This window comes from Salvelinus alpinus, chromosome 26 (assembly GCF_045679555.1).
Source record: "Salvelinus alpinus chromosome 26, SLU_Salpinus.1, whole genome shotgun sequence".
In the NCBI taxonomy this organism is placed as follows: Eukaryota; Metazoa; Chordata; class Actinopteri; order Salmoniformes; family Salmonidae; genus Salvelinus; species Salvelinus alpinus.
Window position 1 is genome coordinate 24,531,499 of NC_092111.1, and position 27,565 is coordinate 24,559,063.

Sequence of the window (27,565 nt, forward strand, 5' to 3'; positions counted from 1 at the left end):
TTCATAACCTAAGCCACACCCCCATCCTCTCCTCTTTCCTCCTCGAGGCCTACTAGAAATACCAGATACTGTCTTCCCCTCTCAGCCTCTCTCTCTCTCCCTCTCTCCATCTCCCTTTCCCTCACACCCTCCCTCCCTGTCTATATTGCCCTCCATCTCTCCCTCCCATTCTCTCGAACTCTCCCTCCATCTCCCTTTCTCTTTCTCAGCCATTAAATGTTTTTCTGACGACCTTGTATTGTTTAGCTTAATACAATCACCATCGAACAGCCCCTTGTCTCTCAACACACATGCATGCACGAAGCGCACACACACATACACTCACATTCATATATACACACAGATACACACAGTGTTGCTCACTGTCTCCTCTGCATCCTTCATCTCTGCTCAGTCACAGCGGATGTGGTGAGGAGAGAGAACGCTAGTTATAACACATATTTGATACAGAGTCATTTTCAACATATGTAGCCAACAATGGTTAATTGGCTGATTCAGATTCTCTATTGGCCCATTGCAGGGCAATTTGGTTTCAGCATAATAAAAACAGCAGACATTTATATTCAGAGAAAAAAATATACATAGGTTGCTATACCCCCCAAAAACGTTATACTTATAGAGAAAATAAATATGACATTTTCAATTATAAGGTTCATTAGTGCAAAGAACAGTGGCAGCAGTATCAAAAAACAGGTCACGACATAGACGAACACTGTATAGATGTGATATGCTTTTGATTCAATTCCAGAACAATAGCCTTTTTTGGCGTATTGGCACCACCGGGTGTATACGGAGGGAAACGCTAGCTATATTGGTATCTGAGGAAACTACAAATCACTATTGCAATGTGGAGAATGTAGTTATGTGATGTCGATGATAAACCCTCAATAAAACCACAACCGAATCCCCGAGACAGTTTTTGGCAGAGGAGGCTGGTGGGAGGAGTTATTGGAGGAGGGGCTCATTATAATGACTGGAAGAGAATGAATGGAACAGAGTCAAACGTGGTTTCCTTATGTTTGATACCATTCAATTTATTAAATTCCAGCCATTACAATGAGTTCTTCCTCCTATAGCTTCTCCCACCAGCCTCCTCTGGTTTGTGATATGTAGTCTTGGGGATTTGACTATAGCCAGGGTAAGATAAAGAGATTCTCTGGTACTTTTGTATTCTTTTTAGCCAGTAGTTCTGAAAGCAACGCTCACGAGCCAAAAGTGGTCCCTGAAAATTCCTTACTACTACACATGTCATTGCTCTCTCTCTCTCTTTGTGTGCATGATGTGCCTCTTGCTAGCTGTCACTCATATGGCGAGGGGCTGAAGCTCATTAGCTGAACTCGAATTGCTAGGGTGCTGGCTCAAGTTGGGGGAAAATGTAGAGAAAATGGCGCAGCACAGCTTCCAGAAAAACAGTCGCTTTCAAACTAGGGATATTGTGGCTAATTGAGGTAAAACAGTCATTCTGATCATAGATTATGCATGTATGAACTACACATTGACACATCCAGCTCAAAGCAGGAGCTTTCAAAAATACTTACTAGTCGCCAAAGTTCTGAAGCATGTCTTTAAGTTAATTTGGAGTGGTTCAGTGTGAGAGGGAGGTGATGATGATGGGTGTCACCAATGTCAGTGTGACTTTTGTGGCACAGGTTCACTTCCTGTCTGCTCCTGGGTGTAAAGGGGAAAGGGAACTGTTTTGTGTACATATGCTACATATTAATCTTGTTTGACGATTGGTGGTAGGGTAGTGACAACTGAGTAACCTGTGTGTGTGTGTGTGTGTGTGCTCGCACGCGCGCATAGCTGATATTGGTCTCTGACCATGTCATTTAGCTCATTTAAGGCATGTCCCTTTGGCCAATGACATGCTACGACCCTACGCTGCCTGATCAGACAGCTGACACCATGACATCCTGCCCCTGCACACACACACGTCTAAAAACCTCACCCCCCCCCCCCCCCACCCCACCCCCCACCCCCCACCCACCCACTCCGACATACAAAACTGCAACCTCAAGTCAAACCCCTCCACACACTATTCAGACTAGCTCCCCCTTCCTGCCCTGAGGATATCCTGGGTTGCTCAGCCGTTTTGATTGACAGCTGTCACCCCCCATAAACACCTCACAGCAACCAGATTGGCACAACTGGGAGATGGGGGAAGGGACTGGTTTCACTCTTGTGAATGAATATAGTCAAATACAGTAAAACAACATAAAGCAGTCAAATACAATAAAGAAAATGTATACAGTCAAGTACAGTAAATAAAAATGTATACAGTTAAGTACAGTAAAAAAAATGAATACAGTCAAATACAGTAAAAAAATGAATACAGTCAAATACAGTAAAAAAATGAATACAGTCAAATACAGTAAAAAAAAAAACAGCAACAAAAGAGTCACATGATTGAAACTAAAGGAAGCCATAGATTTCACACACACATCGTCCGCTTGCATAACTCAATTCTCACACACACAAACCTAAAAAGAATGTTCGTAATAACTACCATCGACACTCACAGAATTACACAACAGACAGACAAGGCTTACTCAAACTCTAACCCCACCTGCTCACTTTCTTCTCTGGCTCACTAGCTAATATGGGAGTTTCAGATACAAGACAAACATTTATGGCAAAGTTTTCCTTTGAGAGTCTTTTATTTTGAGTGACCAATCAGTGTAATAACAGTCTAATGATCCTTAACAAGATCGCAACACCTGGGTCCTCTGGGGATGGCCTATCGCTGAATGTATCAGTCTATTAGCCTACATCATTTGACAAATGAAGGATAGGCCTATTGTTGGTACTGTTTGTAGGCTGGCCTACACTGTGTGTACAAAACATTAAGAACACCTGCTCTTTCCATGACATAGACTGACCAGGTGAATCCAGGTGAAAGCTATGATCCCTTATTGAGGTCACTTGTTAAATCAGTGTAGATGAAGGGGGGGAGACAGGTTAAATAAGGATTTTTAAGCCTTGAGACAATTGAGACATGGATTGTGTATGTGTGCCATTCAGAGGGTGAATGGACAAGACAGAATATTTAAGTGCCTTTCAACGGGGTATGGTAGTAGGTGCCAGGCACACTGGTTTGAACGTGTCAAGAACTGCAACACACCTGGGTCTTTCACGCTCAACAGTTTCCCATATGTATCAAGAATGGTCCACCACCCAAAGGACATCCAGCCAACTTGGCACAACCGTGTGATGCATTGAAGTCAACATAGGCCAGCATCCCCATGGAACGCTTTCGACACCTTGTAGAGTCCATGCCCCAACAAATTGAGGCTGTTCTGAGGGCAAAAGGAGGGGTACAAGTACAACTCAATATTACAAGGTGTTCTTCATGATTTGTACAGTGTATATTGTGCTGTATATTGTGCAGGGGCAGGGTCAACCAGGGGTTTTCTGGTAGCATGATTTGTCTGGTCATTTCTGGCTGTGTCCAGGAAGATGACTCCATGCTGGTAAGGTGACGTGCTCCATTTTAGTTAAATCCATCCTACCAGTATATTCAGTCATTGGTCCTACCACGCTGACCCTGCAGACAGCCACTACGCATGCGCATCCACACTCTTTCAACCCCCCCAAGTCATCTGATACAACAAAACATTCCACTGATAGCCAATCCGCGACGCAGCCAAGGGACTGGCAAGAAAGGCCATAACAGCTACTGGCAAAATATTGACAGTTTCTCCGAAACTCGGGCTTAGTTTTTTTGTGACCTTGGCTGAGTAACACCAGTAAGGATCAGAAATATTTAGCGCCGAGCTAGGGTGTAGTGAAGTCGGGAGAAGAGGAGGCGACCGTCCGGACAGGAGAAAAACAAAGATGGCTGTGTAGTTAGAGAGTAGTCCCAGCGAACTGTCTGAACATATCTCTGCTTTTTCCAAAACTGACACTTCCCGGGGGCCGGTGGATAGTGAGCTGGCACAGGGGAAAAGACATTAACCGATCTGCCGAATCGGGCAGTTGCTGAACGTCCGCTCACGCGCTGGCACGACAAACGAAAGAGAATGGACAACACAAAAACATCTGACGGGGTGTTTTGTTATAGCTAGACAGCGGAGAGAACTGGAGTGTTTTGTGAGCTTGATACTTATAGCCTAGTAGCTAGCTGAATTTCGCTTATCTGCCAACATCGCTAAATATCCATCTACAAATCTACAAAACGATCATCAAATAACAATTTTGGATATTCCAGAACGTTACGCGAGGGTTCGTGTATCTAAATTCCAAGCGCGTTATTGCGTAACATTGCCTACGAACAGGCAAGCTATCTAGCTAGCCAACTTGGCATTCCAGCTCTGATCGCTCGCTAGCCAACTGACCCTTAGCTGGGTGGCCTGGTTTTCCCCTGCCTAGCCTGTGACGTTAAACCTGCCAGCTAGGTAACATTTTGGTGACGGGTAGCTAGCTAACGCCTGACAATCACCACCACCCACCATGTCCTCGGTGGAAGAGCGGGGGGAGGTGGGCGTCGCGGCCGCTCCAGGCTCCTCCTCAGGCGGCCTGGGGGTTGTGGCGGTGGGGGCAGCCCTGGAGGCAGTTGTCGGGGGGCCGTCTATGCAGGAGGAGGTGAGCATCCGGAGAGGAGAGGGGCTCGGTCCCGAGTCGGATCCGGACGAGCCGCCGCCCAAGAAGCGGATGAGACTGCCGGAGGGAGAGTCGGGAAAGCTGGAAGAGAGGCTGTATTCAGTCCTGTGTTGCACTGTATGTCTAGACCTGCCCAAAGCCTCCGTTTATCAGGTAAATACTGTCACAAACACGCCTACACGCCTACTGACTCTGTCCCTCTTGTCAATGCTAGCTAACTTCGTATGAAGTAAGCCTAACTAACATGTATGTTAGCTAGCTAACTAGGCTGTCAGGCAAGAAGTGGGGGTTGAAGACAGTTTGTAGGCCTATTGAGCACCACCTGTCATGGACTGTAACGATAGGCGAAGAGTTGTGGGGCCCAGGGCCGCAGCCTAGCAGCTACGTTAACTCTGTAGCTAACTTGTTCAGGAGGGTTAGCCAGAGCTCAGCGCAGTGCAGAGAGATTATCTGATCTATAAATCATCTGGATGTAGATAGCTAGGTGTCTGAAATGGCTGCCGATTCTTTGCAGATTAGCCAACAACAAGACATGAACAGATACAGATGTGTGCATCCCAGGCTGCCCCTTAGGAGTTAGGAATAGGCAAACCCCAACACATCAGCATGTTACACTGAATGAACTGCCTGCCTCACACCCAGTTTACACCTGTGTCATTACTGTGGTTTGGTACTGAGTAGTATGCCCTCAAATAACACCTGCTCTCCCCACTCCCAAAGACTGGTTTGAAAAGATGGCCATTCACAAACATACTGAAACACCTGTGTGTTTCTCTATACTATGCATTTCTGTATAGCGTATGAACACTGATTTATAAAGACGACTATCCACAGTATGGACACACCAAACACACCTACATTAACCCTCTGTTCTATAGTGCACCAACGGTCACCTGATGTGTGCTGGCTGTTTTATCCACCTGCTGGCTGACTCTCGTCTGAAAGAAGAACAGGCCACGTGTCCTAACTGCAGGTCTGTACACACACAGTTTATAAATACAGTTGCATTGAGTGAGTGATTGACTGATTTACGTGACTCTGTTTTAAGTGTGAGATTAGTAACCGTGTCTCTATACAAATATAATTGAAATGACTGGCTGATTGATTACCCCCCCCCTCCCTTTAGGTGTGAGATCAGTAAGTCCCTTTGTTGTAGGAACCTGGCTGTAGAGAAGGCTGTGAGTGAGCTGCCCACAGACTGCCCCTTCTGTCTCAAACAGTTCCCTCGCTCTAGCCTAGAGAGGCACCAGAGAGAGGAGTGCCAAGACAGGTACACACCTCATTGGTACACACACACACTTTGTTTTTCTATCCTCGTGGGGACCTACAATGTATTTCCATTCCAAATCTTATTTTACCTACCCCTTACCCCCCCCTCTCCTCCTCCCACAAACACACACACAGAAACGTGGTTTGCTTAGGCCTTGGGGAGGGAGGGAGGGGGGGGGGGTGAATGGGAAAATATCACTTGCTGCTCTTCTGAAAAGAAAACAGCTGATCTACTTACTGACCAAACTGATTACAGGGTGTGTGTGCGTGCCTGTTCTGTTGTTGTTATGACGATCAGACGACCCTGGTGCAGGTGTTACTGACAGAACCAGCAGAAATTATACAGTCGGTCCCAAATCACTTCTTACCCTTCCCCCTCTGCCCTAACCCCTCCATGTTTGTAGATCTATAGGGTGATGGGTATAAGCAGTGCAGTGGTGGAGATTGTACCATATTTCTTCCACCTTACAGATCTGCAGAAACTAGGGAGTTGGACCAAGGGGGAAGGGTAGGAAGCGTTTTGGGACTGGATGATAGAGAGACAAAAACTAATTTGCTTATGGTCTTATTCCTCCTTATGATTGGCCCTAAACTCCCACCTCCTGATATGTTGCCAGGGTGACACAGTGTAAGTACAAGCGGATTGGCTGCCCGTGGAAGGGGCCGTTCCACGAGCTGCCGGTCCACGAGGAGGAGTGCTGCCACCCCACCAAGACTGGCACAGAGCTGATGGGCATCCTGGGGGAGATGGACCAGAGCCACCGCAGAGAACTAACTCTTTACAGCTCTATATTCTCCCTGCTCTGTTACGAGAAGATTGGCTTCACAGGTAGGCTAGGTACACAGTACGCACTGTCTTACACACAGTACCTGACTACCAGGACAATCGTTCCTATCTGTCTTGAAGGACCAGTCACACACATAGAAAACATGGATCTCTCTAATTCATTCCTCCCCTCCCTCTCCCCTGCGCAGAGGTCCAGTTCAGGCCGTACCGGACAGATGACTTTATAACCCGTCTGTACTATGAGACTCCTCGTTTCACCGTGTTGAACCAAACCTGGGTTCTGAAGGCCAGGGTCAACGACTCTGAACGCAACCCTAACCTCTCCTGCAAACGCACCCTCTCCTTCCAGCTCATCCTCAAGAGCAAGGTACACACTCACTGAACTTATGCGCACACACTGACATACACACACTCTCTCGCTAACCCTCCTCCTTTCTGTAGGTGAACTCCGCTATAGAGTGTTCCTTCCTGCTGTTGAAAGGTCCGTACGATGACGTGAGGATCAAGCCTGTGATCCACCACCACGCGTTCAGCAACGACACCAACGAGACAGACTACGTCCCCCTGCCCATCACCGACTCTGTGGAGTGTAACAAACTACTGGCTGCCAAAAACATCAACCTTCGACTCTTTATCTTCCAGATCCAGAAATAGACGGGGGGGTAGAGGAAGGGGGGAGAGAGGACCGAGAGAGGGATAGAGGAAGGGGGGAGAGAAGACCGAGAGAGGGGTAGAGGAAGGGGGGAGAGAAGACTGAGAGAGGGGTAGAGGAAGGGGGGAGAGAAGACCGAGAGAGTGGTAGAGGAAGGGGGGGAGAGAGAGAGAGCTTGTTCACCCCCTGAAGTTTGAGATTAAAGTGATACACCACTGAACCACTGATACCTCTTTACACACACACACACACACACACACACACACACACACACACACACACACACACACACACACACACCACTGGCTGACATATTTCTGAGAGTTATAGAACCCTAACTTGGGGTGCTTTCATTGTTGCTATGAAGACGAGGTGGTGTTGCCAGGGAAATTCGTCTGTTGAGACTGACATGGTTGTTCCTATGGAGACGGGGATGTTGCTAGGGGAGAGAGGGTGTTGTTGCTATGGACTCGGTGGTGACACCTGAGCCTAAGGTAGCACATGCAGTGTATTCGGAAAGTATTCAGACCCCTTTCCACATTTTGTTATGTTACAGCCTTATTCTAAAATAATTATTCTACACACAATACCCCATAATGACAAGGCAAAAACATGTTTATAAATTTTATTATAAATAAAAACTTTAATAGGACATTTACATAAATATTCAGACCCTTTACTCAGTACTTTGTTGAAGCACCTTTGGCAGCGATTACACCCTTAATTCTTCTTGGGTATGACGCTACAAGCTTGGCACACCTGTATTTGGGGAGTTTCTCCCCATTCTTCTCTGCAGATCATCTCAAGCTCTGGAGCAGGTTTTCATCAAGGATCTCTCTGTACTTTGCTCCGTTTATCTTTCCCTCGATCCTGACTAATCTCCCAATCCCTGCCACAGATGGTGCCAGGTTTTCTCCAGACGTGACTCTTGGCATTCAGGCCAAAGAGTTCAATTTTGGTTTCATCGGACAAGAGAATCTTGTTTCTCATGGTCTGAGTACTTTAGGCAAATGGGCTGTTAGGTGCCTTTTCCTGAGGAGTGGCTTCTGTCTGGCCATTCTACCATAAAGGCCTGATTGGTGGAGGGCTACAGAGATGGCTGTCCTTCTGGAAGGTTCTCCCATATCCACAGAGGAACTCTGGAGCTCTGTCAGTGACCATCGGGTTCTTGGTCACCTCCCTGAACAAGGCCCTTCTCCCCCGAATGCTCAGTTTGTCCAGGCGGCCAGCTCTAGGAACAGTCTTGGTGATTCCAAACTTCTTCCATTTAAGAATGATGGAGGCCACTGTGTTTTTGGAGACCTTCAATGCTGCAGAAATGTTTTGGTACCCTTCCCCAGATCTGTGCCTCGGCACAACCCTGTCTCGGAGCTCTACGGACAATTCCTTCGACCTCATGGCTTGGTTTCTGCTTTGACATGCACTGTCAACTGTGGGAACTTATATAGACAGGTGTGTGCCTTTCCAAATCATGTCCAATCAAATGAATTTACCACAGGTGGACTCTAATCAAGTTGTAGAAACATCTCAAGGATGATCAATGGAAACAGGATGCACCTGAGCTCAGTTTTGAGTCTCATAGCAAAGGGTCTGAATATTTATGTAATAAGGTATAAAAAAAAAAAAAGTGCAAACATTTAAAAAAAACCTGTTTTCACTTTTGTTATTTTGGGGTATTGTGTGTAGATTGATGAGGACATTTTTTCCATTTAATCCATTTTAGAATAAGGACGTAACAAAATGTTTTAAAAAAATCAATGGGTCTGAATACTTTCTGAATGCATTGTACCAACCAAAGCAGGATGGTCCGCGCGAGTGTGTGCGTGTTCCAAAGATGTGAATGTGAATTTTGAATTCTGTTGACCACTCAGTTAGTCTGTCCAATGGAGAGGTAAAGGGTGTATGTGTGTCTTTGAGCCACCTGTATGCACACACACACTCACTTGCTCCCTGACCTGCTCCTAGTCTGTGTGTTTAGGACAGGTGTTCATTTTGTATCTGAGAGCAGCCAAGACCAGAGCCAAGATGGCTGTGTTTTGCCCTTTGACACACAGGAGAGGTGTTCTGCATGCTCCTTTTTAGTTAGTCCTTTCAACATTAGTTGTGATTTATATATTAACGTTATAAGCTAACTTATACCAATTCATATTTCCTTTTAACCCTGAATATTTAAATACCTGTGAACTTTTCCTTTTTAGTTAGTTTTTGTGTGTGTGTGTGTGTGTGTGTGTGTGTGTGTGTGTGTGTGTTGAGACAGATTAATTTTGTGCCCAAGTGAACACATCCCTATAAACACACTTGCACACATGTGAACTCCTTCCTCTGCTCTGGTTGGTCTGTACTAGAGACCTGCTAGAATTGGAGAACCCCAGCTTGCTCTGAGAGGGGAGGCCCAGCTAGTGTGACAGACTGGGTTTGAACCCAGTTTATCTGCGTGCCACGAGACTGTGTTGGTCCTCTGAGCTGAAGTGTAGGCATTAGCTTGGGGAGGTACCTCAAGTCTTCAAGTCTCAGATAAAGTTATTGGCGATGGGAGGGTGGTTCATCTCAGAGAGAGGGAAAATATAACCTGAACGGTCCACCAGCTCAACCTTGTTCTAGAGGACTAGACCATGACTCCGGTTCTAAAGGGGGAGAACCCTCTGGGGCGGTGTGTGTGTGTGTGTGAGTGAGTGTGTGTATAGGGGGTGGGTGTGGTGCATTACTATGGCGACGTGTTTAGAGCGTTAGACTTACTTGAATGACGCTATGATGACGATTGACGTTACTAAAAGTAGAATCTACTGTGATAGATCAGGAGTAGAGACAGATCTATCTAGGTTGAGTATTTCTATAGATCTGTCTCACCTCCAGGCCTATCTAGGTCTTGTATTCTGTGTTTTAATGCTTTTTGTCTCTATACCAATAGACTCACTGACTCATCTCACTATGGCTGCCTTTTTATTAAACATCATGGAAACTGAAAAATACATTCCTCTCCTGTGAGTGAGTGTGTGTGTGTGTGCTTGCGCGTGTGTGAGAGTTATCCAAATTGTTAACTGCTGAAACTAGTCACAATGAGGATGATAACCCCTTTGGTCGGTCACGTATACTGTTTTGCTTTGCTTACTTCAATACTGTGGTGTGTATTTTGTCCTTTTATGGAAATAGATGGCAGTGTTTGTGTTCCTGGGTCACTTCCTGGGCTATACTCACCAATGCCGACTGGCCACCTGTAGGGTGCCATGAAGCTAAATTGCCAAGCAGACAGCTCACATCCCTTTGCATTTTGAAAGACGGGAGGGGGTGGAGTTGTGAGGTGTCTCCCCCACACTGACAGAAGCCAGGCAAAAAGTGTGTGTGTTTTATCAACTTGTGTTTGTCTCATCATTGACCATGTTGCATCAGTAAAGGTTTGTGTGTGTGTGAGAGAGTTAGTGAGTTAGTTAGTGATGGAGACCATGAGAGTGAGTGAGGGAGAGAAAGACAGCTAGATACTGAGCAGAAAGGGTGAACAAAAAAAATGCCACACGAAATGTCTTAATAGAGTGGTTTTGTCTTTTTTAAAACCTCACATCACTCTTTTCCTTTCTGCAAAAGGGACAGCAGTGGTTGTTATGGTAGTGGGTGTCCTCATCTACTACAGATGTACAGAGCCTACTGTCCCCCAACCACTAACTCCTCGATTGACCCTTAAGAGTGAAGACAAGACTTTGGAGACAGGACCACAAGAAAAGGTGTAAATATACTGAAATATATATATAAATGCAACATGCATCAATTTCACTGAGTTAGTTCATAAGGAAATCCCTCAATTGAAATAAATTCATTAGGCCCTAATCGAGGTATTTCACGACTGGAAATACAGACATGCATCTGTTGGTCACAAAGGTAGGGGCGTATATCAGAAAACCAGTCAGTATCTGGTCCACCATTTGCCTCATGCAGCGTGACACATCTCTTTCTCATAGAGTTGATCAGGCTGTTGATTGTGGCCTATGGAATGTTGTCCCACCCTTCAACAGCTGTGTGAAGTTGCTTGATATTGGCGGGAACTGGAAGACGCTGTCGTGCAAGTCGATCCTGAGCATCCCAAACATGCTCAATGGGTGACATGTCTGGTGAGTATGCAGGCTATGGAAGAACTGGGACATTTTCAGCTTCCAGGAATTGTGTAGAAATCCTTGCGACATGGGGCTATGCATTATCATGCTAAAAAAATGAGGTGATGGCTGCGGATGAATGGCACAAAAATGGGCCTTAGGATCTCAAATTGGCGTCGATAAAATGCAATTGTGTTCGTTGTCCGTAGCTTATGCCTACCCATACCATAACCCCACCACCACCATGGGGCATTCTGTACACAATGTTGACATTGGCAAACCGCTTACCAACACAATGCCATAAATGTGGTCTGCAGTTGTGATGCCGGTTGAACGTACTGCCAAATTCTCTAAAATGGCGTTGGAGGTGGCTTATGGTAGAGAAATTAGCATTACATTTCTGCAGTCATGTCAATTGCACGCTCCCTCAACTTGAGACATCTGTGGCATTGTGTTGTGTGACAACTGCAAATTTTACAATGGCCTTTTATTGTCCCCAGCACAAGGTACACCTGTGTAATGATAATGCGGTTTAATCAGCTTCTTGATATGCCACCTGTCAGATGGATGAATTATCTTGGCAAAGGAGAAAAGCTCACTAACAGGGATGTAAATAAATGTGTGCACAAAATTTGAGATATATGGAAAATATCTGGGATCTTTTACATGTTGCGTTTTATATTTTTGATAAGTGTAATACTATTGTTATAGATTGCTCTCTGTGAATTACATTCTGGATCTATCAAATGTAAAAAAAAACATCCGTTCAACAATTTAATAATTGTGATACAATCAATGGTAACAATGTCGGCAGTGTGTAGATTAGAAAATCAAATCAAATACTCAATGTGAAAGAGACCACAGCTGTTAGAAAGGTGACCTGTCAAATCAGCCACATCAGTTTATTCTGCTCAAACACTACAATACATATATAGAATCATTTCATATCCATACAAAACTCAACTGGAGTATATCAATTATGCTTTTAAATCAGTACAGTACCTCTGATACAGCTTTGGCACAATACATTGTCTGTGGTATACTGTGTGTGTGTGTGTGTAACAGTTTGAACACTGGTTGCATCTCAATCTGAACACAGTCCAGTGGGGTTGTGCAAGTAGAGGTGGGGGGGAAGGGAGGTCAAGTGTGGTTAGGTGGGGGCGTGTGTGTGTGTCAGTATTTGCCCGCCCACCCCTGGCTGCTGATGTTGCTACAGCTGGAGGCATGGCAGCCGGTGTGTAGAGGGGGAGGGGGTATGGGACCAGGGGGACAGGTTGGAGATACCATGCAGCAGTAAGCCCCCTCACCCCGCGACATGAGACCAGTCTGGGGGTACGATACCCCCACACCACCCTGCTGGAGAAAGAGAGGGAGAGATTCAATTTAGGCACAGATTTGATTAGTGGCCTGACAACACTGCAACTTTAATTCAACACTGAGGATTTACTGTGGCCAGTTTATTAGGTACACCCATCTAGTACCAGGTCGGACCCCCTTTGCCTCCAGAACAGCCGGAATTCTTCAGGGCATGGAAATGTTGCTCATTTGGTATAATATATGCCATTTAGCAGATGCTTTTATCCAAAGCGACTTAGTCATGCGTGCATACATTTTACATTCCCCACACCATTACACCACCGCCACCAGCCTGTACCGTTGACACCAGGCAGGATGAGTCCATGGACTCATGCTGCTTACGCCAAATCCTGACTGCAATTGGCATGACGCAACAGAAACCGGGATTCGTCGAACCAGGCAATGTTTTTCCACTCAATTGTCCAGTTGGTGATTGCGTGACCACTTGAGCCGGCTCTTCTTGATTTTAGCTGATAGTAGTACCAGGTGTGATCGTCTGTTGCAATAGCCAATCCGTGACAAGGTCCGACAAGTGCGTTCCGGGGTGCCGCTTTACCGACCACTGTTGTACTCTCATCAAGGAGCTGTTTTCGCCCACAGGACTGCCGCTGACTGGATGTTTCTGTTTGTGGCACCATTCTCTGTAAACCCTAGATACTGTCAAACGTGAAAAGCCCAGGAGTCCAGCTGTTTCTGAGATACTGAAACCGGCGCGCCTGGCACCGACGATCATACCTCGCTCAAAATCACTTGGGCCACTTGTTTTGCCCATTCTAACGTTCAATCATACAGTAACTGAATGTTTCGATGCCTGTCTGCCTGCTTTATATAGCAAGCCACAGCTACGTGACTCACTGTAGGAGCTCACCATTTCCGTGAACAGGGTGGTGTATCTAATACAATGGCCACGAGTATATGACACTGGTTGTCATAGTTACCTGTGTTACACCACATGGGTGGGAGGAGCCAGGTGGATAAGAACCCAGCAATCTTTGGGCTTGGCTCTGAGGCAGCTGCAAACCCATCATCCCCTGGTAGCTCTGCTGCTGATTGGCTACGACAGGAGAGTAACCTACAAATACACACAGAGACAGATATACAGATAAACGCCCAGCAGATTATTCATAAAACAATCAATTGCTTGTTTGTTTAAAGCTAATTCAAAGCTGTATCATTTGCTGTAATATCTGACAAATGGAGGACTAGCAGCAAATCAGGATCTCTCTGTAGAGTAGAAGCAGCAGGAAAAGAGACCGGTTCACTGTGAGACCTCAGACTCCATCTCTTACAGTGTAACGGCCCCCCTCCCTACTGCCAGACACACACACACACACACACACGTGTACCTGTAGGCTGTATGGCCTGGGTAGGTGTGGCAGGTCTTTGGGGTGCTGGGGTAGGATACTGAGTAGTAGAGTAGTAATACACAGGCACCTACAGTACAGAGTTCAACATCATGTCAACACATGGGATTATTCTGTTCTATCATTCTACCATTCTATGCTACCATTCTATTATGATTGTGTTATTCCTACCTGAGTTGGAGGGGGTTGGCAGTAGCTGGGGGGGTTGTGAGGAGGGGGAGGGGCGGTATAGACATAACTCTGTGTGGGAGAGGCTAAGGGAGGGTATAGAGATGGAGCTTCCCCCAATGGCTGACAGCTCACAGTCATGTGACCAAACTGGGACGACAGGTCCTCGCTCTGAGGACCACAGAGAGCACGTTAACAAAGACACGCAGACAGACACAATACATTTATATTGTTCATGCATACACTGTTATATCCACAAAAACATACATGCATGAAAAAACTTAGTACCGTAGAGTATTGCAACTGCTGGGGAGGGTAAGAGACGGACGAATATTGAACCACCTGAGAGAGAAAGCGTTGTTATTGCCAGTCTTCTATTACAAAAACGTGCTCTGTTTATTGCTATTATCGACACAGCTGGAACACAATTTTGCCAATCGGGTTGCGTGGCCAGGACTGTTTATACATTTAGTATAACTAATGAATAGGTAGATTATTGTATTTGTATACAAATTCTATTTGGTTACTGTGCAATCAGTGTTGTACCTGAGGGACTGTGTGGCCAGCCATTGGCTGCTGCGGCAGAGGGGCCTGCTGCTGAGGCTGGCTTCTTGTTGGCTGCTGGGGATCGGGGGGATTGTAGATGGCAGGAGTTCCGTCTGGGTTCAAGAAGGGCTGGCCTGGGGTTAGAGGTCAAGGTTAAACTCACAATTCCCTTTTCACATATACATGTATGTGTGCATGTACAGTGGGGCAAAAAAGTATTTAGTCAGCCACCAATTGTGCAAGTTCTCCCACTTAAAAAGATGAGAGAGGCCTGTAATTTTCGTCATAGGTACACTTCAACTATGACAGACAAAATTAGGGGGAAAAATCCAGAAAATCACATTGTAGGATTTTTAATGAATTTATTTGCAAATTATGGTGGAAAATAAGTATTTGGTCACCTACAAACAAGCAAGATTTCTGGCTCTCACAGACCTGTAACTTCTTCTTTAAGAGGCTCCTCTGTCCTCCACTCGTTACCTGTATTAATGGCACCTGTTTGAACTTGTTATCAGTATAAAAGACACCTGTCCACAACCTCAAACAGTCACACTCCAAACTCCACTATGGCCAAGACCAAAGAGCTGTCAAAGGACACCAGAAACAAAATTGTAGACCTGCACCAGGCTGGGAAGACTGAATCTGCAATAGGTAAGCAGCTTGGTTTGAAGAAATCAACTGTGGGAGCAATTATTAGGAAATGGAAGACATACAAGACCACTGATAATCTCCCTCGATCTGGGGCTCCACGCAAGATCTCACCCCGTGGGGTCAAAATGATCACAAGAACGGTGAGCAAAAATCCCAGAACCACACGGGGGGACCTAGTGAATGACCTGCAGAGAGCTGGGACCAAAGTAACAAAGCCTACCATCAGTAACACACTACGCCGCCAGGGACTCAAATCCTGCAGTGCCAGACGTGTCCCCCTGCTTAAGCCAGTACATGTCCAGGCCTGTCTGAAGTTTGCTAGAGAGCATTTGGATGATCCAGAAGAAGATTGGGAGAATGTCATATGGTCAGATGAAACCAAAATAGAACTTTTTGGTAAAAACTCAACTCGTCGTGTTTGGAGGACAAAGAATGCTGAGTTGCATCCAAAGAACACCTTACCTACTGTGAAGCATGGGGGTGGAAACATCATGCTTTGGGGCTGTTTTTCTGCAAAGGGACCAGGACGACTGATCCGTGTAAAGGAAAGAATGAATGGGGCCATGTATCGTGAGATTTTGAGTGAAAACCTCCTTCCATCAGCAAGGGCATTGAAGATGAAACGTGGCTGGGTCTTTCAGCATGACAATGATCCCAAACACACCGCCCGGGCAACGAAGGAGTGGCTTCGTAAGAAGCATTTCAAGGTCCTGGAATGGCCTAGCCAGTCTCCAGATCTCAACCCCATAGAAAATCTTTGGAGGGAGTTGAAAGTCCGTGTTGCCCAGCAACAGCCCCAAAACATCACTGCTCTAGAGGAGATCTGCATGGAGGAATGGGCCAAAATACCAGCAACAGTGTGTGAAAACCTTGTGAAGACTTACAGAAAACGTTTGACCTCTGTCATTGCCAACAAAGGGTATATAACAAAGTATTGAGATAAACTTTTGTTATTGACCAAATACTTATTTTCCACCATAATTTGCAAATAAATTAATAAAAAATCCTACAATGTGATTTTCTGGATTTTTTTTTCTCATTTTGTCTGTCATAGTTGAAGTGTACCTATGATGAAAATTACAGGCCTCTCTCATCTTTTTAAGTGGGAGAACTTGCACAATTGGTGGCTGACTAAATACTTTTTTGCCCCACTGTATGTATGTGTTTGTGTGTGTACCTGTATGTGGGTTCAGTAATATACTTCCTGGTGGAATCCCGTTCTCCATGGGCACCGTGAGGTAGTTGGAGCCTGTGGTGGGGGCATGGTCATCTGGGAGAGACAGATGAGGTAAAGGGAGAAGGTGGGAGAGAGGAGGAGAGAAGGTAGGAAAGGGAGAGAGGAGGAGAGAAGGTAGGAAAAGGAGAGAGGAGAGAAGGTAGGAAAGGGAGAGAGGAGGAGAGAAGGTGGGAAAAGGAGAGAAAGTAGGAAAGGGAGAGAGGAGGAGAGAAGGTAGGAAAGGGATAGAGGAGGAGAGAAGGTGGGAAAGGGAGAGAAGGTGGGAAAGGGAGAGAGGAGGAGAGAAGGTGGGAAAGGGAGAGAGGAGGAGAGAAGGTGGGAAAGGGAGAGAAGGTGGGAAAAGGAGAGAAAGTAGGAAAGGGAGAGAGAAGGTGGGAAAGGGAGAGAAGGTGGGAAAGGGAGAGAGGAGGAGAGAAGGTGGGAAAGGGAGAGAGGAGGAGAGAAGGTGGGAAAGGGAGAGAGGAGGAGAGAAGGTGGGAAAGGGAGAGAGATGGTGGGAAAGGGAGAGAGAAGGTGGGAAAGGGAGAGAAGGTAGACATTAAAGTACATGGAAAAGGATCAGGATCATAGTTCAATTCAATTAGATTGTCTTCTCTACCTCGTGCATCCCAGCTGTGATTGGCTGGTCGGGCCTTGGGGGCGGGGTTTGGCCTCTGATAGGCAGAGTCTGAGTCTGTGCTGCTCCAGGGTCGGGGGTCATTGCTATAGCGACCTGAGTCAGTGCTGCTCCAGTTACTATAGCGACTGTAGTCAGTCTCCGTGCTGCTCTGTCGGCTTGAGCCCGAGTTACCCCTGGTACCCCTGAAGGACACACAGACCAGCAACTGATTTCAACTAGTAAACTGGTCATTAAAGGCCCGGTAGTGTGTTCAGCTAAACGCTACTGGTACGGTCAAGATTCAGTACCACTCAGCCACCAGTCGAGAGCACACTCACCTAAAGAGCTGCCTCCTCTGGGTCGCAGCATGGGGGCTACCATCCTCTATAGACCTGCAATAACAACACAAAATAATCAGTTATTCATCACAATGTTATTACAACCGTCCATTGGGGAACATAAAAAAAACGTCAACCCAACTTTATTTACGTCTAACATAAAAACAATATTACCTGGTCTCCTGGGGACAGGCAGGCTGTGGAAGACAGAAGAAAGAATAAGATATGAGAGAGAGAGAGTGTGTGTGTGCGTGTGTGTGTGTGTGTGTACCTCCTGGTTGAATATCCTTTCTCTAGCTCTCTGGTACTCCTCCTCTCTCTCTTCCATTGATTTGCTCCGCCTCTCCTCGCGTAGTGGGTGGAGCCTCGCCTGGTGGGGGCAGGATAAGAACACAACATCTCAAAATCTGGAACTCTGACAAGGACCTCTAAAAGCTGTCCAAATATGCAAGCTGGTATAGTGCTTACATGCTACTAAGAAGACAGACAGACAGACAGACAGACAGACAGACAGACAGACAGACAAAGACAGAGAAAGACAGACAGACAGAGAGAGAGAGAGACAGACAGAGAGACAGACAGAGCGCTACCTGGTTTTCTTCTGCGTTGTCTCTCTTCAGTATGGTTCTCCACTGAGTCTCCTCTCCTCTCTCCTCCTGGACATAGTCCATAAACCTCTGCTCTGGTCTACACACATACAGAAATATAGAATAATACAACAACAATAAGATGTCCTTTAGCAGACACTTTTATGTCCAAAGCGGGAATCAAACCCACGAGCCTGTTGTTGCAAGCGTACTGATATACCACAGAGAAGAGAGAGTTACGTACATGCGTGTGTTACTGGTGCTATTGATGATGACAGATTTGCCAGTCTGGTCCACATTGTGTTCCATGCCAAAGTAGGCTGCTACCCGGTGGACCAACATACGATGGTAGGAAGACATGTGAGGGAATTTCTTATAGGGACTGAGAGAGGGAGAGAGAAGAAGATGGGAGGGGATGACAGTCCTGCTTAGACAACACATTGAAGTAAATACAGTAAATCATATTTGCATTAAAAACAAATTATGGCCACACACACACATACCCGTTGTCTGTGATGAAGTCGATCATGTCCTGCTCCAGTTTCAACAGCATCATCCTGTCCCTGAAAGATGACAACACCATGACATCATATTATTACCATGACATCATTGCCAGCTAAGCAGTTACACACACACACAGTTTATTGTACCTGGGGTTGCTGTTCAGGGTGGTGATGATAAACTGGTGCAGGTCGATCCCAGTAGAGTCTGTGTATTCCTGACTGGTGTCTGAGATAATTAGCGTGGGCACGTTTGGCTCTTTGCGCTGCTCTTCCTCCTCGTTGTCATGGCAACCTGGCAGCATGGTGACTTCAACAGAGCTCTAAAACATCAAACATCACATGATGTGTCTGTGTGTGTGTGTGTGTTATGAGAGTGTGTGTGGTGCGTGCGTGTTGTGTGTGTGTGTGTGTGTGTGTGTGTTACCTGGCTGTCTTGGGTGGTGTCAGGAGGGGATGGTGGGAATGACTCCTCACACACAGCCATGCTCCTCACCAACCTGCCTTTGGCCTGAAACAAGCAACAACATTAACCAATGAAATAGCCTCAGAAGTGCAAACCCTGCCCACCCGGGACTAAATCAAGTCTGACACAGCGTACACACACAACAGTGATATATATGGCTCTACGTAGGTGTGTGACAGAAACAGAGTCTACCTTGGTTCTCTTCCTGGCTGGTTGCCCCTGGTTACTGACGGGTTTCTGTGGGACAAAATGTGACAAATCAACACACAGTGACATCACATGGCATTCCTCAGGGACCACCAGTCATGTCACCTATCTGATCTATAATAACAACACCTCATTCAGTCGCAAGTCTTACCTGCTGCTCCACCTTTCTGTTGTCATGGTGACACTCATCCTCTGTGGCAAGGGGGGGTGAGGATGGCAGAGCGGAGGGGCATAACTCGTTACATGACCTCAGCCCTGGGGATTCTGGGACGATCGCTTCAGACATCCTCTCTGAAAACTACAAAACACACACGTCAGTTACTGATATAAACACACACACACCTACTTAATGTCACTTGCAGATCCCATAGAACGTCTTTTACATATGCTGCCTCTCTCTCTCTGACCTCCTTCCCCCTGTACAACACACTCCATGGCTGCCTGGTTGGGTCTAAGGGTGTGTGCATGAGCGTGTGTGTACATAGTAATGTGTGTGCGCAGTGAGTGTATGCGTAACATGTGTATTCTTAGGCTTTTCTTAGTAACAGCAGCTGTGAGAGACATCATCCGATCTGCCGGCAGCAATATTCCCAGAATTCCGAGCTGAGCTCCTGATCCCACTGGTGGGAAAAACCACATTCCGGCCAGCGCTCCAACCCCTTGGACAGGAACACTTATTCCTGTAACACCACAGTGTCATAGGGAACACGTATTCCTGTAAAACCACAGGGTCATAGAGGACACTTATTCCTGTAACACCACAGGGTCATAGGGAACACTTATTCCTGTAAAACCACAGTGTCATAGGGAACACTTATTCCTGTAACACCACAGGGTCATAGAGGACACTTATTCCTGTAACACCACAGGGTCATAGGGAACACTTATTCCTGTAACACCACAGGGTCATAGGGGACACTTATTCCTGTAACACCACAGGGTCATAGAGGACACTTATTCCTGTAACACCACAGGGTCATAGAGGACACTTATTCCTGTAACACCACAGGGTCATAGGGAACACTTATTCCTGTAACACCACAGGGTCATAGGGGACACTTATTCCTGTAACACCACAGGGTCATAGGGGACACTTATTCCTGTAACACCAGTGTCATAGGGGTGATTTATATATGGAACACCACCCTATTAGAGTTATGATTACTAATGTTGTGTCTAAAGCAGTTTGTCTAATAGATAGTTTGGGCAGTTTCTGCGTTTCAAATGGCACCCATTTCTTTATGTAGTGTCTGGTCCAAAGTAGTGCACTGCATAGGGAATAGAGGTGCCATTTGGGACACAGCCATGGCTACAAAGAAAGTGTCTTACATAGATCCAGAAAGAGGGGTAAAGAGATTTAGGGATACGGACAGAGAGAGATGGGAGAGAGAAAGGATACAGAAAAAGATGGGGAGAAGCAGTGATGAAAAGAGAGAGAGATCAGAGAGAAAGCTCAGAAAGAGGGATGGAAAAGAGGGTAGGGAAAGTGTAGAATCAGCAGGAAGAGGAGAGTGGAGCATATGGCTGCTGGGTTGAACTGATCACCGTGGTAACAAAGCTTTATGGGAGGCTTTAAGGAGGAGAGGATAGTTTTAGCTGAACACTGCAGAAACTGTGACACGCTTGTTGGAGTGTGACAGATGGAGTCGGAACACGGGGACCTGTGTCTGTGTGTTTAGGCCCGTGCACCATCATTCATCTGCTGATCCAAATGCCCCTGTGCCCGAGGAGAGAAAAGGTTAGTTACCAGTTCTTCACCTGCAGAAAAAAAGTGGTTTTGCACACCATATTGAGTAGCCTACTAAACTATACTGAACAAAAATATATACGCAACAATTTCTATTTTTTTACTGACTTACAGTTCATATAAGGAAATCAGTCAATTGAAATAAATGAGGCCCTAATCTATGAATTTCACATGACTGGGCAGGGGCACAGCTATGGGAGGGCATAGACCCACCCACTTTGGAGCCAGGCCCACCTAATGGGGAGCCAGGCCCAGACAATCAGAGTTTTTTTCCCCACAAATGGGCTTTATTACAGACAGAAATATTCCTCAGTTTCATCAGCTGTCCGGGTGGCTGGTCTCAGACTAAGCCGGATGTGGAGGTCCTGGGCTGGCGTGGTTACACGTGGTTGGTGGTTGTGAGGCTGGTTGGACATACTGCCAAATTCTTCTAAAATGATGTTGGATGGCAGCTTATGGTAGAGAAATGAACATTCAATTCTCTGGCAACAGCTCTGGTGGACATTCCTGCAGTCAGCATGCCATTTGCACGCTCCCGCAAAACTTGAGACAATTGTGGCATTGTTGTGTGGCAAAACTGAACATTTTAGAGTGGCCTTTTATTGTCCCCAGCACAAGGTGGACCTGTGTAATGATCATGCCGTTTAATCAGCTTCTTGATATGCCACACCTGTAAGGGGGATGGATTATCATGGCAAAGGAGAAATGCTCACTAACAGGGACGTAAACAAATTTATGCACAACATTTGAGAGAAATAAGCTTTTGTTTGTATGGAACATTTCGGGTATCTTTTATATTAGCTCATGAAACATGGGACCAACACTACATGTTGAATTAATATTTTTGTTCAATGTAGTTCTGGGTGGAAAAAGTTTTTAAAAATCTGGTTAACGTTGTGTCCGACCTTGTACGGCCAACCCGAGACTGGAACCTTACAACAACAACAACACTTGGTACCTGCAGTCGGCTAATCACTGGTCAACCAGAGTAATGGTTGACTGGGGGCCACACGTGTACGTACAGTGCACTCAAAGTATTCAGGCCCCTTGACTTTTTACAAATTTTTATTACATTACAGCCTTATTCTAAAATCCTTTTTTTTCTTCATTAGTGTACACACAATACTCCATAATGACAAAGCACAAACAGGTTTTTAGAATTTTTTTCAAATGTCAAAAAATAAACGGAAATATCACAATTACATACAGTGGGGAGAACAAGTATTTGATACACTGCCGATTTTGAAGGTTTTCCTACTTACAAAGCATGTAGAGGTCTGTAATTTTTATCATAGGTACACTTCAACGGTGAGAGACGGAATCTAAAACAAAAATCCAGAAAATCACATTGTATGATTTTTAAGTAATTAAATTGCATTTTATTGCGTGACATAAGTATTTGATACATCAGAAAAGCAGAACTTAATATTTGGTACAGAAACCTTTGTTTGCAATTACAAAGATCATACGTTTCCTGTAGTTATTGACCAGGTTTGCACACACTGCAGCAGGGATTTTGGCCCACTCCTCCATACATACCTTCTCCAGATCCTTCAGGTTTCGGGGCTGTCGGTGGGCAATACGGACGTTCAGCTCCCTCCAAAGATTTTCTATTGGGTTCAGGTCTGGAGACTGGCTAGGCCACTCCAGGACCTTGAGATGCTTCTTACGGAGCCACTCCTTAGTTGCCCTGGCTGTGTGTTTCGGGTCGTTGTCATGCTGGAAGATCCAGCCACGACCCATCTTCAATGCTCTTACTGAGGGAAGGAGGTTTTTGGCCAAGATCTCGCGATACATGGCCCCATCCATCCTCCCCTCAATACGGTGCAGTCGTCCTGTCCCCTTTGCAGAAAAGCATCCCCAAAGAATTATGTTTCCACCTCCATGCTTCACGGTTGGGAGGGTGTTCTTGGGGTTGTACTCAACCTTCTTCTTCCTCCAAACACGGCGAGTGGAGTTTAGACCAAAAAGCTCTATTTTTGTCTCATCAGACCACATGACCTTCTCCCATTCCTCTTCTGGATCATCCAGATGGTCATTGGCAAACTTCAGACGGGCCTGGACATGCGCTGGCTTGAGCAGGGGGACCTTGCGTGCGCTGCAGGATTTCAATCCATGACAGCGTAGTGTGTTACTAATGGTTTTCTTTGAGACTGTGGTCCCAGCTCTCTTCAGGTCATTGACCAGGTCCTGCCGTGTAGTTCTGGGCTGATCCCTCACCTTCCTTATGATCATTGATGCCCCACGAGGTGAGATCTTGCATGGAGCCCCAGACCGAGGGTGATTGACCGTCATCTTGAACATCTTCCATTTTCTAATAATTGCGCCAACAGTTGTTGCCTTCTCACCAAGCTGCTTGCCTATTGTCCTGTAGCCCATCCCAGCCTTGTGCAGGTCTACAATTTTATCCCTGATGTCCTTACACAGCTCTCTGGTCTTGGCCATTGTGGAGAGATTGGAGTCTGTTTGATTGAGTGTGTGTACAGGTGTCTTTTATACAGGTAACAAGTTCAAACAGGTGCAGTTAATACAGGTAATGAGTGGAGAACAGGAGGGCTTCTAAAAGAAAAACTAACAGGTCTGTGAGAGCCGGAATTCTTACTGGTTGGTAGGTGATCAAATACTTATGTCACGCAATAAAATGCAATTTAATTACTTAAAAATCATACAATGTGATTTTCTGGATTTTTGTTTTAGATTCCGTCTCTCACAGTTGAAGTGTACCTATGATAAAAATTACAGACCTCTACATGCTTTGTAAGTAGGAAAACCTTCAAAATCGGCAGTGTATCAAATACTTGTTCTCCCCACTGTAAGTATTCAGACCCTTTACTCAGTACTTTGTTGAAACACCTTTGGCAGCAATTACAACCTTGAGTCTTCTTGGGTATGACGCTACAAGCCTGGCACACCTGTGTTTGGGGAGTTTCTCCCATTCTTCTCTGCACATCGTCTCAAGCTCTGTCAGGTTGGATGGGGAGCGTCGCTGCACAGCTATTTTCAAGTCTCTCCAGAGATGTTCGGTCGAGTTCAAGTCCGGGCTCTGGCTGGGCCACTCATGGACATTCAGAGACTTGTCCCGAAGCCACTCCTGCATTGTCTTGGCAGTGTACTTACAGTTGTTGTCCTTTTGGAAGGTGAACCTTTGCCCCAGTCTGAGGTCCTGAGCGCTCTGGAGCAGGTTTTCATCAAGGATCTCTCTGTACTTTGCTCCGTTCATCTTTCCCTCGATCCTGACTAGTCTCCCAGTCCCTGCCGCTGAAAAACAGCCCCACAGCATGATGCTGCCACCACCATGCTTCCCTGTAGGGATGGTGTCAGGTTTCCTCCAGACTTGACACTTGGCATTCAGGCCAAAGAGTTCAATCTTGGTTTCATAAGACCTTCCTAGAGGCAGCTCTAGGAAGAATCTTGGTAGTTTCAAACTTCTGCCATTTAAGAATGATGGAGGCCACTGTGTTCTTGGGGACCTTCAATGCTGCAGAAATGTTTTGGTACCCTTCCCCAGATCTGTGCCTTGACACAATACTGTCTCGGCGCTCTACAGACAATTCCTTCGACCTCATTGCTTGGTTTTTGCTCTGATTGTGGGAACTTATATAGACAGGTGTGTGCCTTTCCAAATAATGTTCAATCAATTGAATTTACCACAGGTGGACTCCAATCAAGTTGTAGAAACATCTCAAGGACGATCAATGGAATCAGGATGCACCTGTGCTCAATTTCTAGTGTCATAGCAAAGGGTCTGAACACTTATGTAAATAAGGTATTTGTTTTTTATTTGTAATACATTTGCAAACATTTCAAAAAACTTGTTTTCGCTTTGTCATTATGAGGTATTGAGTGTAGATTGATGAGGGAAAAAATGTATTTAATCCATTTTAGATTAAGGCTGTTACGTAACAAAATGTGGAAAAAGTAAAGGGGTCTGAATACTTTATGAATGCACTGTATGTGTATGTGTGTATCATATTTCTCTGTAGAATCCACTTGACCCACTGAGACAGAGCTGATATAACCATAGTGGCCAGTCAAGCTACTATTCAGGGTGTGTGTGGCATTCCTGTGCCCTGGCTGAGCTAAGACACATGATATTTTTTACCCCTATAGACCTCCTGCTCACAACCTTCATTGGGCTGTCAACTAAACCTCTCTCTCCTTACCCCCCCCCCCCCCATCTCTAACTCTCTCCCTCTGTCTTCCTCTCTCTTTCGCTCTCTCCCTATCTGTCTCTCTACTTCCCCCTCTCACGCTCCTTTTCTTTATTTTCTTCTCTCTCTGGGAGGACAGGAGCACACACCGTCACTGCCAGTTCACCACGTATTTCAGTTGCTGTTAGACCTAATTATTCCTCTGGTAAACCGAGAAGGTAGCCTGCGTACAGGGCCCATTCAGCAAAACTTGTCCAAATAAATGAATTGTCAAGGACAAAATCAGTATCTGGTGTTTGTGGACATTTAGCACACATTTAGTAACAACATCTGACTGACCATGTGGACTTGTCTGTCAGCCCTCAGTATGAAAATAGGTAAAGCCATTTGGCCGGGGGATGACTAACCCATGGACATAGGTTTATCTATAAAAACTGCAACAACCCGAAGGCGAAGACACAGCACAACTCGATAGCACAGCGACATAAACATCAATAACAACATCATCCTCATCATCACCCACAACAACAACATCAACAGCCACTTCAGTAAACAGTGGGAGTGTGTGTTTATTTTACCTCGCGGGAGATGATTCGTAAACCAGGAGCTCCTCGAGCGCTGTGTCCGTGTCAAATCTCTCCTCAGGCGCTCGGGTCGGCTCTTTTTAGATGTGTATTTTTGAGTGAGTCACGGTTGGTTTCCACTACGCGCCTTTCGCTTTTCTATATGTCAGACACCGGCACAGTGCACGAGCTGCCTCTCTCTCCACCCACACGCTGTATCTCCGACACACACACCAGCTCTGCTGCCTGACACTGAAAGGCACGCGCACAAAATTCTCTCTCTCTCTCCCTTTCCCATCTATCTATCCATCTATCTCTCTCGCACACACAGTAGCCTAGTTGTCACCTGCTAGTCTAGGTTTAGGCGGTATGGTTGGCACGGCGTGCAGAGATGGAGACTGGGTGTCGGCCTCATCTCCCCATGGCACACTGTCAGAAATAGACCCACCTATTATATAAAGCCTATTAGAAAGAGGACAGCTGTGTGTGTGTGTGAGAGAGACACTCAGCTGGTACATCAGCTATAGCTCTCTAGTACGTCTGTACTGTGAGGTGTTTACTGTAAGTGTAAAATTGCTGGAGCTTTTGGGGAAGATAGCAGAGCAGCCTAATACAATTTACTGTATGCTACATATTAATGTACTCTACTTAACTTGGTTTGTTAGGACATCCTTTGAATGCTCTGCACTTGTGTGTGTGTGTGTGTGTGTGTGTGTGTGTGTGTGTGTGTGTGTGTGTGTGTGTGTGTGTGTGTGTGTGTGTGTGTGTGTGTGTGTGTGTGTGTGTGTGTGTGTGTGTGTGTGTGTGTGTGTGTGTGCACCTGTTATAACACACCTGTCTCATTGTGGCTTAGTGGTGGGTAACGAACGTTTGCATAGAACAGCTAGAGGTTTTCTTACTCCCTTTTAATCTCTCATTTCCTTCTCTGCTTCACTCCCCCACTCTCCCTCTTGGCTATTTATCTAGACAGAGGGAAAGAAAGAAAGAGAGAGAGAGAGAAAGGTATAATTATTGTTAACTGTCCTGGACTAATTTGCAGAAAGAAGCTGTAAAAAGTCCTTCTCAAGTGTGTGAAAACAGCACTTTAGACACTAGAGAGACAGTGAAGGGGGTGGGAGGTGAGGAAGAGAGAGAGCTCTCAAGCTTACACATTTTAGGCCAACAGGTCTCAACACTCTCAGATGTGGGTATCATGAAGATGATGATACGACAACTCGATGATGGCTATTTATATTTGTTCCTAATGAATTGAGATTTTTCGCCGACATAGCAACAGTCTCTATGGATACTCAGCAGTTAGATACCAGAGCAGATCAACCTATTTAGTCTTCTGAAGTCTCTTATTATGGGCTGTGGTACCCAGAGCCTGACCTCTGTGTGTGTGTGTGCGTGTACGTGTTTAACCAGAAGTCCCCACAAGAATAGTAATCAAACAAAAAGTAACATCTGAAAAAAGTAACATTTGTGTTTTATCCCCATACAGTCCAATACCATTTCTAGGGGGTTTAGAATTAGCTTCAGGAACTATGGTTTGTTTTAGGTATTTATCTTTATTTAACAAGGTAAGTCAGTTCTTATTTACAATGACAGCCTACACAGGCCAAACCCAGATGATGCTGGGCCAATTGAGCACCACCGTATGAGACTCCCAATCATGGCCAGTTGTGATACAGCCTGGATTCGAACCAGGGTGTCTG

The 27,565-nt window shown here is 45.7% G+C and overlaps 2 protein-coding genes and 1 long non-coding RNA gene across 7 annotated transcripts; 1 reads left to right on the forward strand and 2 right to left on the reverse strand.

Annotated features, from left to right (window-relative positions):
• Positions 1-2,638: 2,638 nt before the first annotated feature.
• On the reverse strand, positions 2,639-4,576 carry LOC139555014 (uncharacterized). The gene is made up of 2 exons (XR_011670926.1): positions 4,449-4,576; positions 2,639-3,296 (listed from the first exon to the last, which is right to left on the reverse strand). It is a non-coding gene; the product is annotated as an uncharacterized lncRNA (long non-coding RNA).
• On the forward strand, positions 3,597-10,276 carry zftraf1 (zinc finger TRAF-type containing 1). Of its 4 annotated transcripts, none has more exons than XM_071368388.1 (6): positions 3,597-4,752; positions 5,478-5,572; positions 5,726-5,884; positions 6,486-6,706; positions 6,844-7,022; positions 7,097-10,276. In XM_071368388.1, exons 1-6 carry the CDS (start codon positions 4,450-4,452, stop codon positions 7,307-7,309), a joined length of 1,170 nt encoding a protein of 389 aa, XP_071224489.1. In that variant the 5' UTR covers positions 3,597-4,449; the 3' UTR covers positions 7,310-10,276. The 4 variants fall into 4 exon arrangements, with proteins under 4 accessions (XP_071224489.1, XP_071224490.1, XP_071224491.1 ...); XM_071368389.1 differs by having other exon boundaries at positions 3,600-4,752; positions 6,486-6,697; XM_071368390.1 differs by having other exon boundaries at positions 3,600-4,752; positions 5,726-5,869.
• Positions 10,277-12,254: 1,978 nt separating this feature from the next.
• On the reverse strand, positions 12,255-26,798 carry arpp21 (cAMP-regulated phosphoprotein, 21). Of its 2 annotated transcripts, none has more exons than XM_071368386.1 (19): positions 26,703-26,798; positions 19,559-19,705; positions 19,393-19,437; positions 19,162-19,245; positions 18,885-19,057; positions 18,738-18,797; positions 18,479-18,616; positions 18,238-18,334; positions 17,919-18,017; positions 17,822-17,844; positions 17,648-17,701; positions 17,310-17,512; positions 16,652-16,744; positions 14,824-14,957; positions 14,566-14,619; positions 14,281-14,448; positions 14,092-14,179; positions 13,684-13,817; positions 12,255-12,745 (listed from the first exon to the last, which is right to left on the reverse strand). In XM_071368386.1, the coding sequence occupies exons 1-19, from the start codon at positions 26,709-26,711 to the stop codon at positions 12,563-12,565; spliced, it is 1,986 nt and encodes a 661-aa protein (XP_071224487.1). In that variant the 5' UTR covers positions 26,712-26,798; the 3' UTR covers positions 12,255-12,562. The 2 variants fall into 2 exon arrangements, with proteins under 2 accessions (XP_071224487.1, XP_071224488.1); XM_071368387.1 differs by lacking the exon at positions 26,703-26,798 and adding an exon at positions 25,884-26,267.
• Positions 26,799-27,565: the final 767 nt, after the last annotated feature.

What these genes read in the sequence shown, in the direction of transcription:
- zftraf1 (XM_071368388.1), top strand. Translation starts at nt 4,450, where the DNA reads ATGTCCTCGGTGGAAGAGCGGGGGGAGGTGGGCGTCGCGGCCGCTCCA. An exon ending in GCCACGTGTCCTAACTGCAG is followed by an intron (nt 5,573 to 5,725) that starts GTCTGTACACAC and finishes CCCTCCCTTTAG; the next exon opens with GTGTGAGATCAGTAAGTCCC. An exon ending in AGCTCATCCTCAAGAGCAAG is followed by an intron (nt 7,023 to 7,096) that starts GTACACACTCAC and finishes TCCTTTCTGTAG; the next exon opens with GTGAACTCCGCTATAGAGTG.
- arpp21 (XM_071368386.1), bottom strand. An exon ending in AAAGGATATTCAACCAGGAG is followed by an intron (nt 17,845 to 17,918) that starts GTACACACACAC and finishes TGTCTTCCACAG; the next exon opens with CCTGCCTGTCCCCAGGAGAC. An exon ending in ATTACTGAACCCACATACAG is followed by an intron (nt 14,958 to 16,651) that starts GTACACACACAA and finishes CTCTAACCCCAG; the next exon opens with GCCAGCCCTTCTTGAACCCA.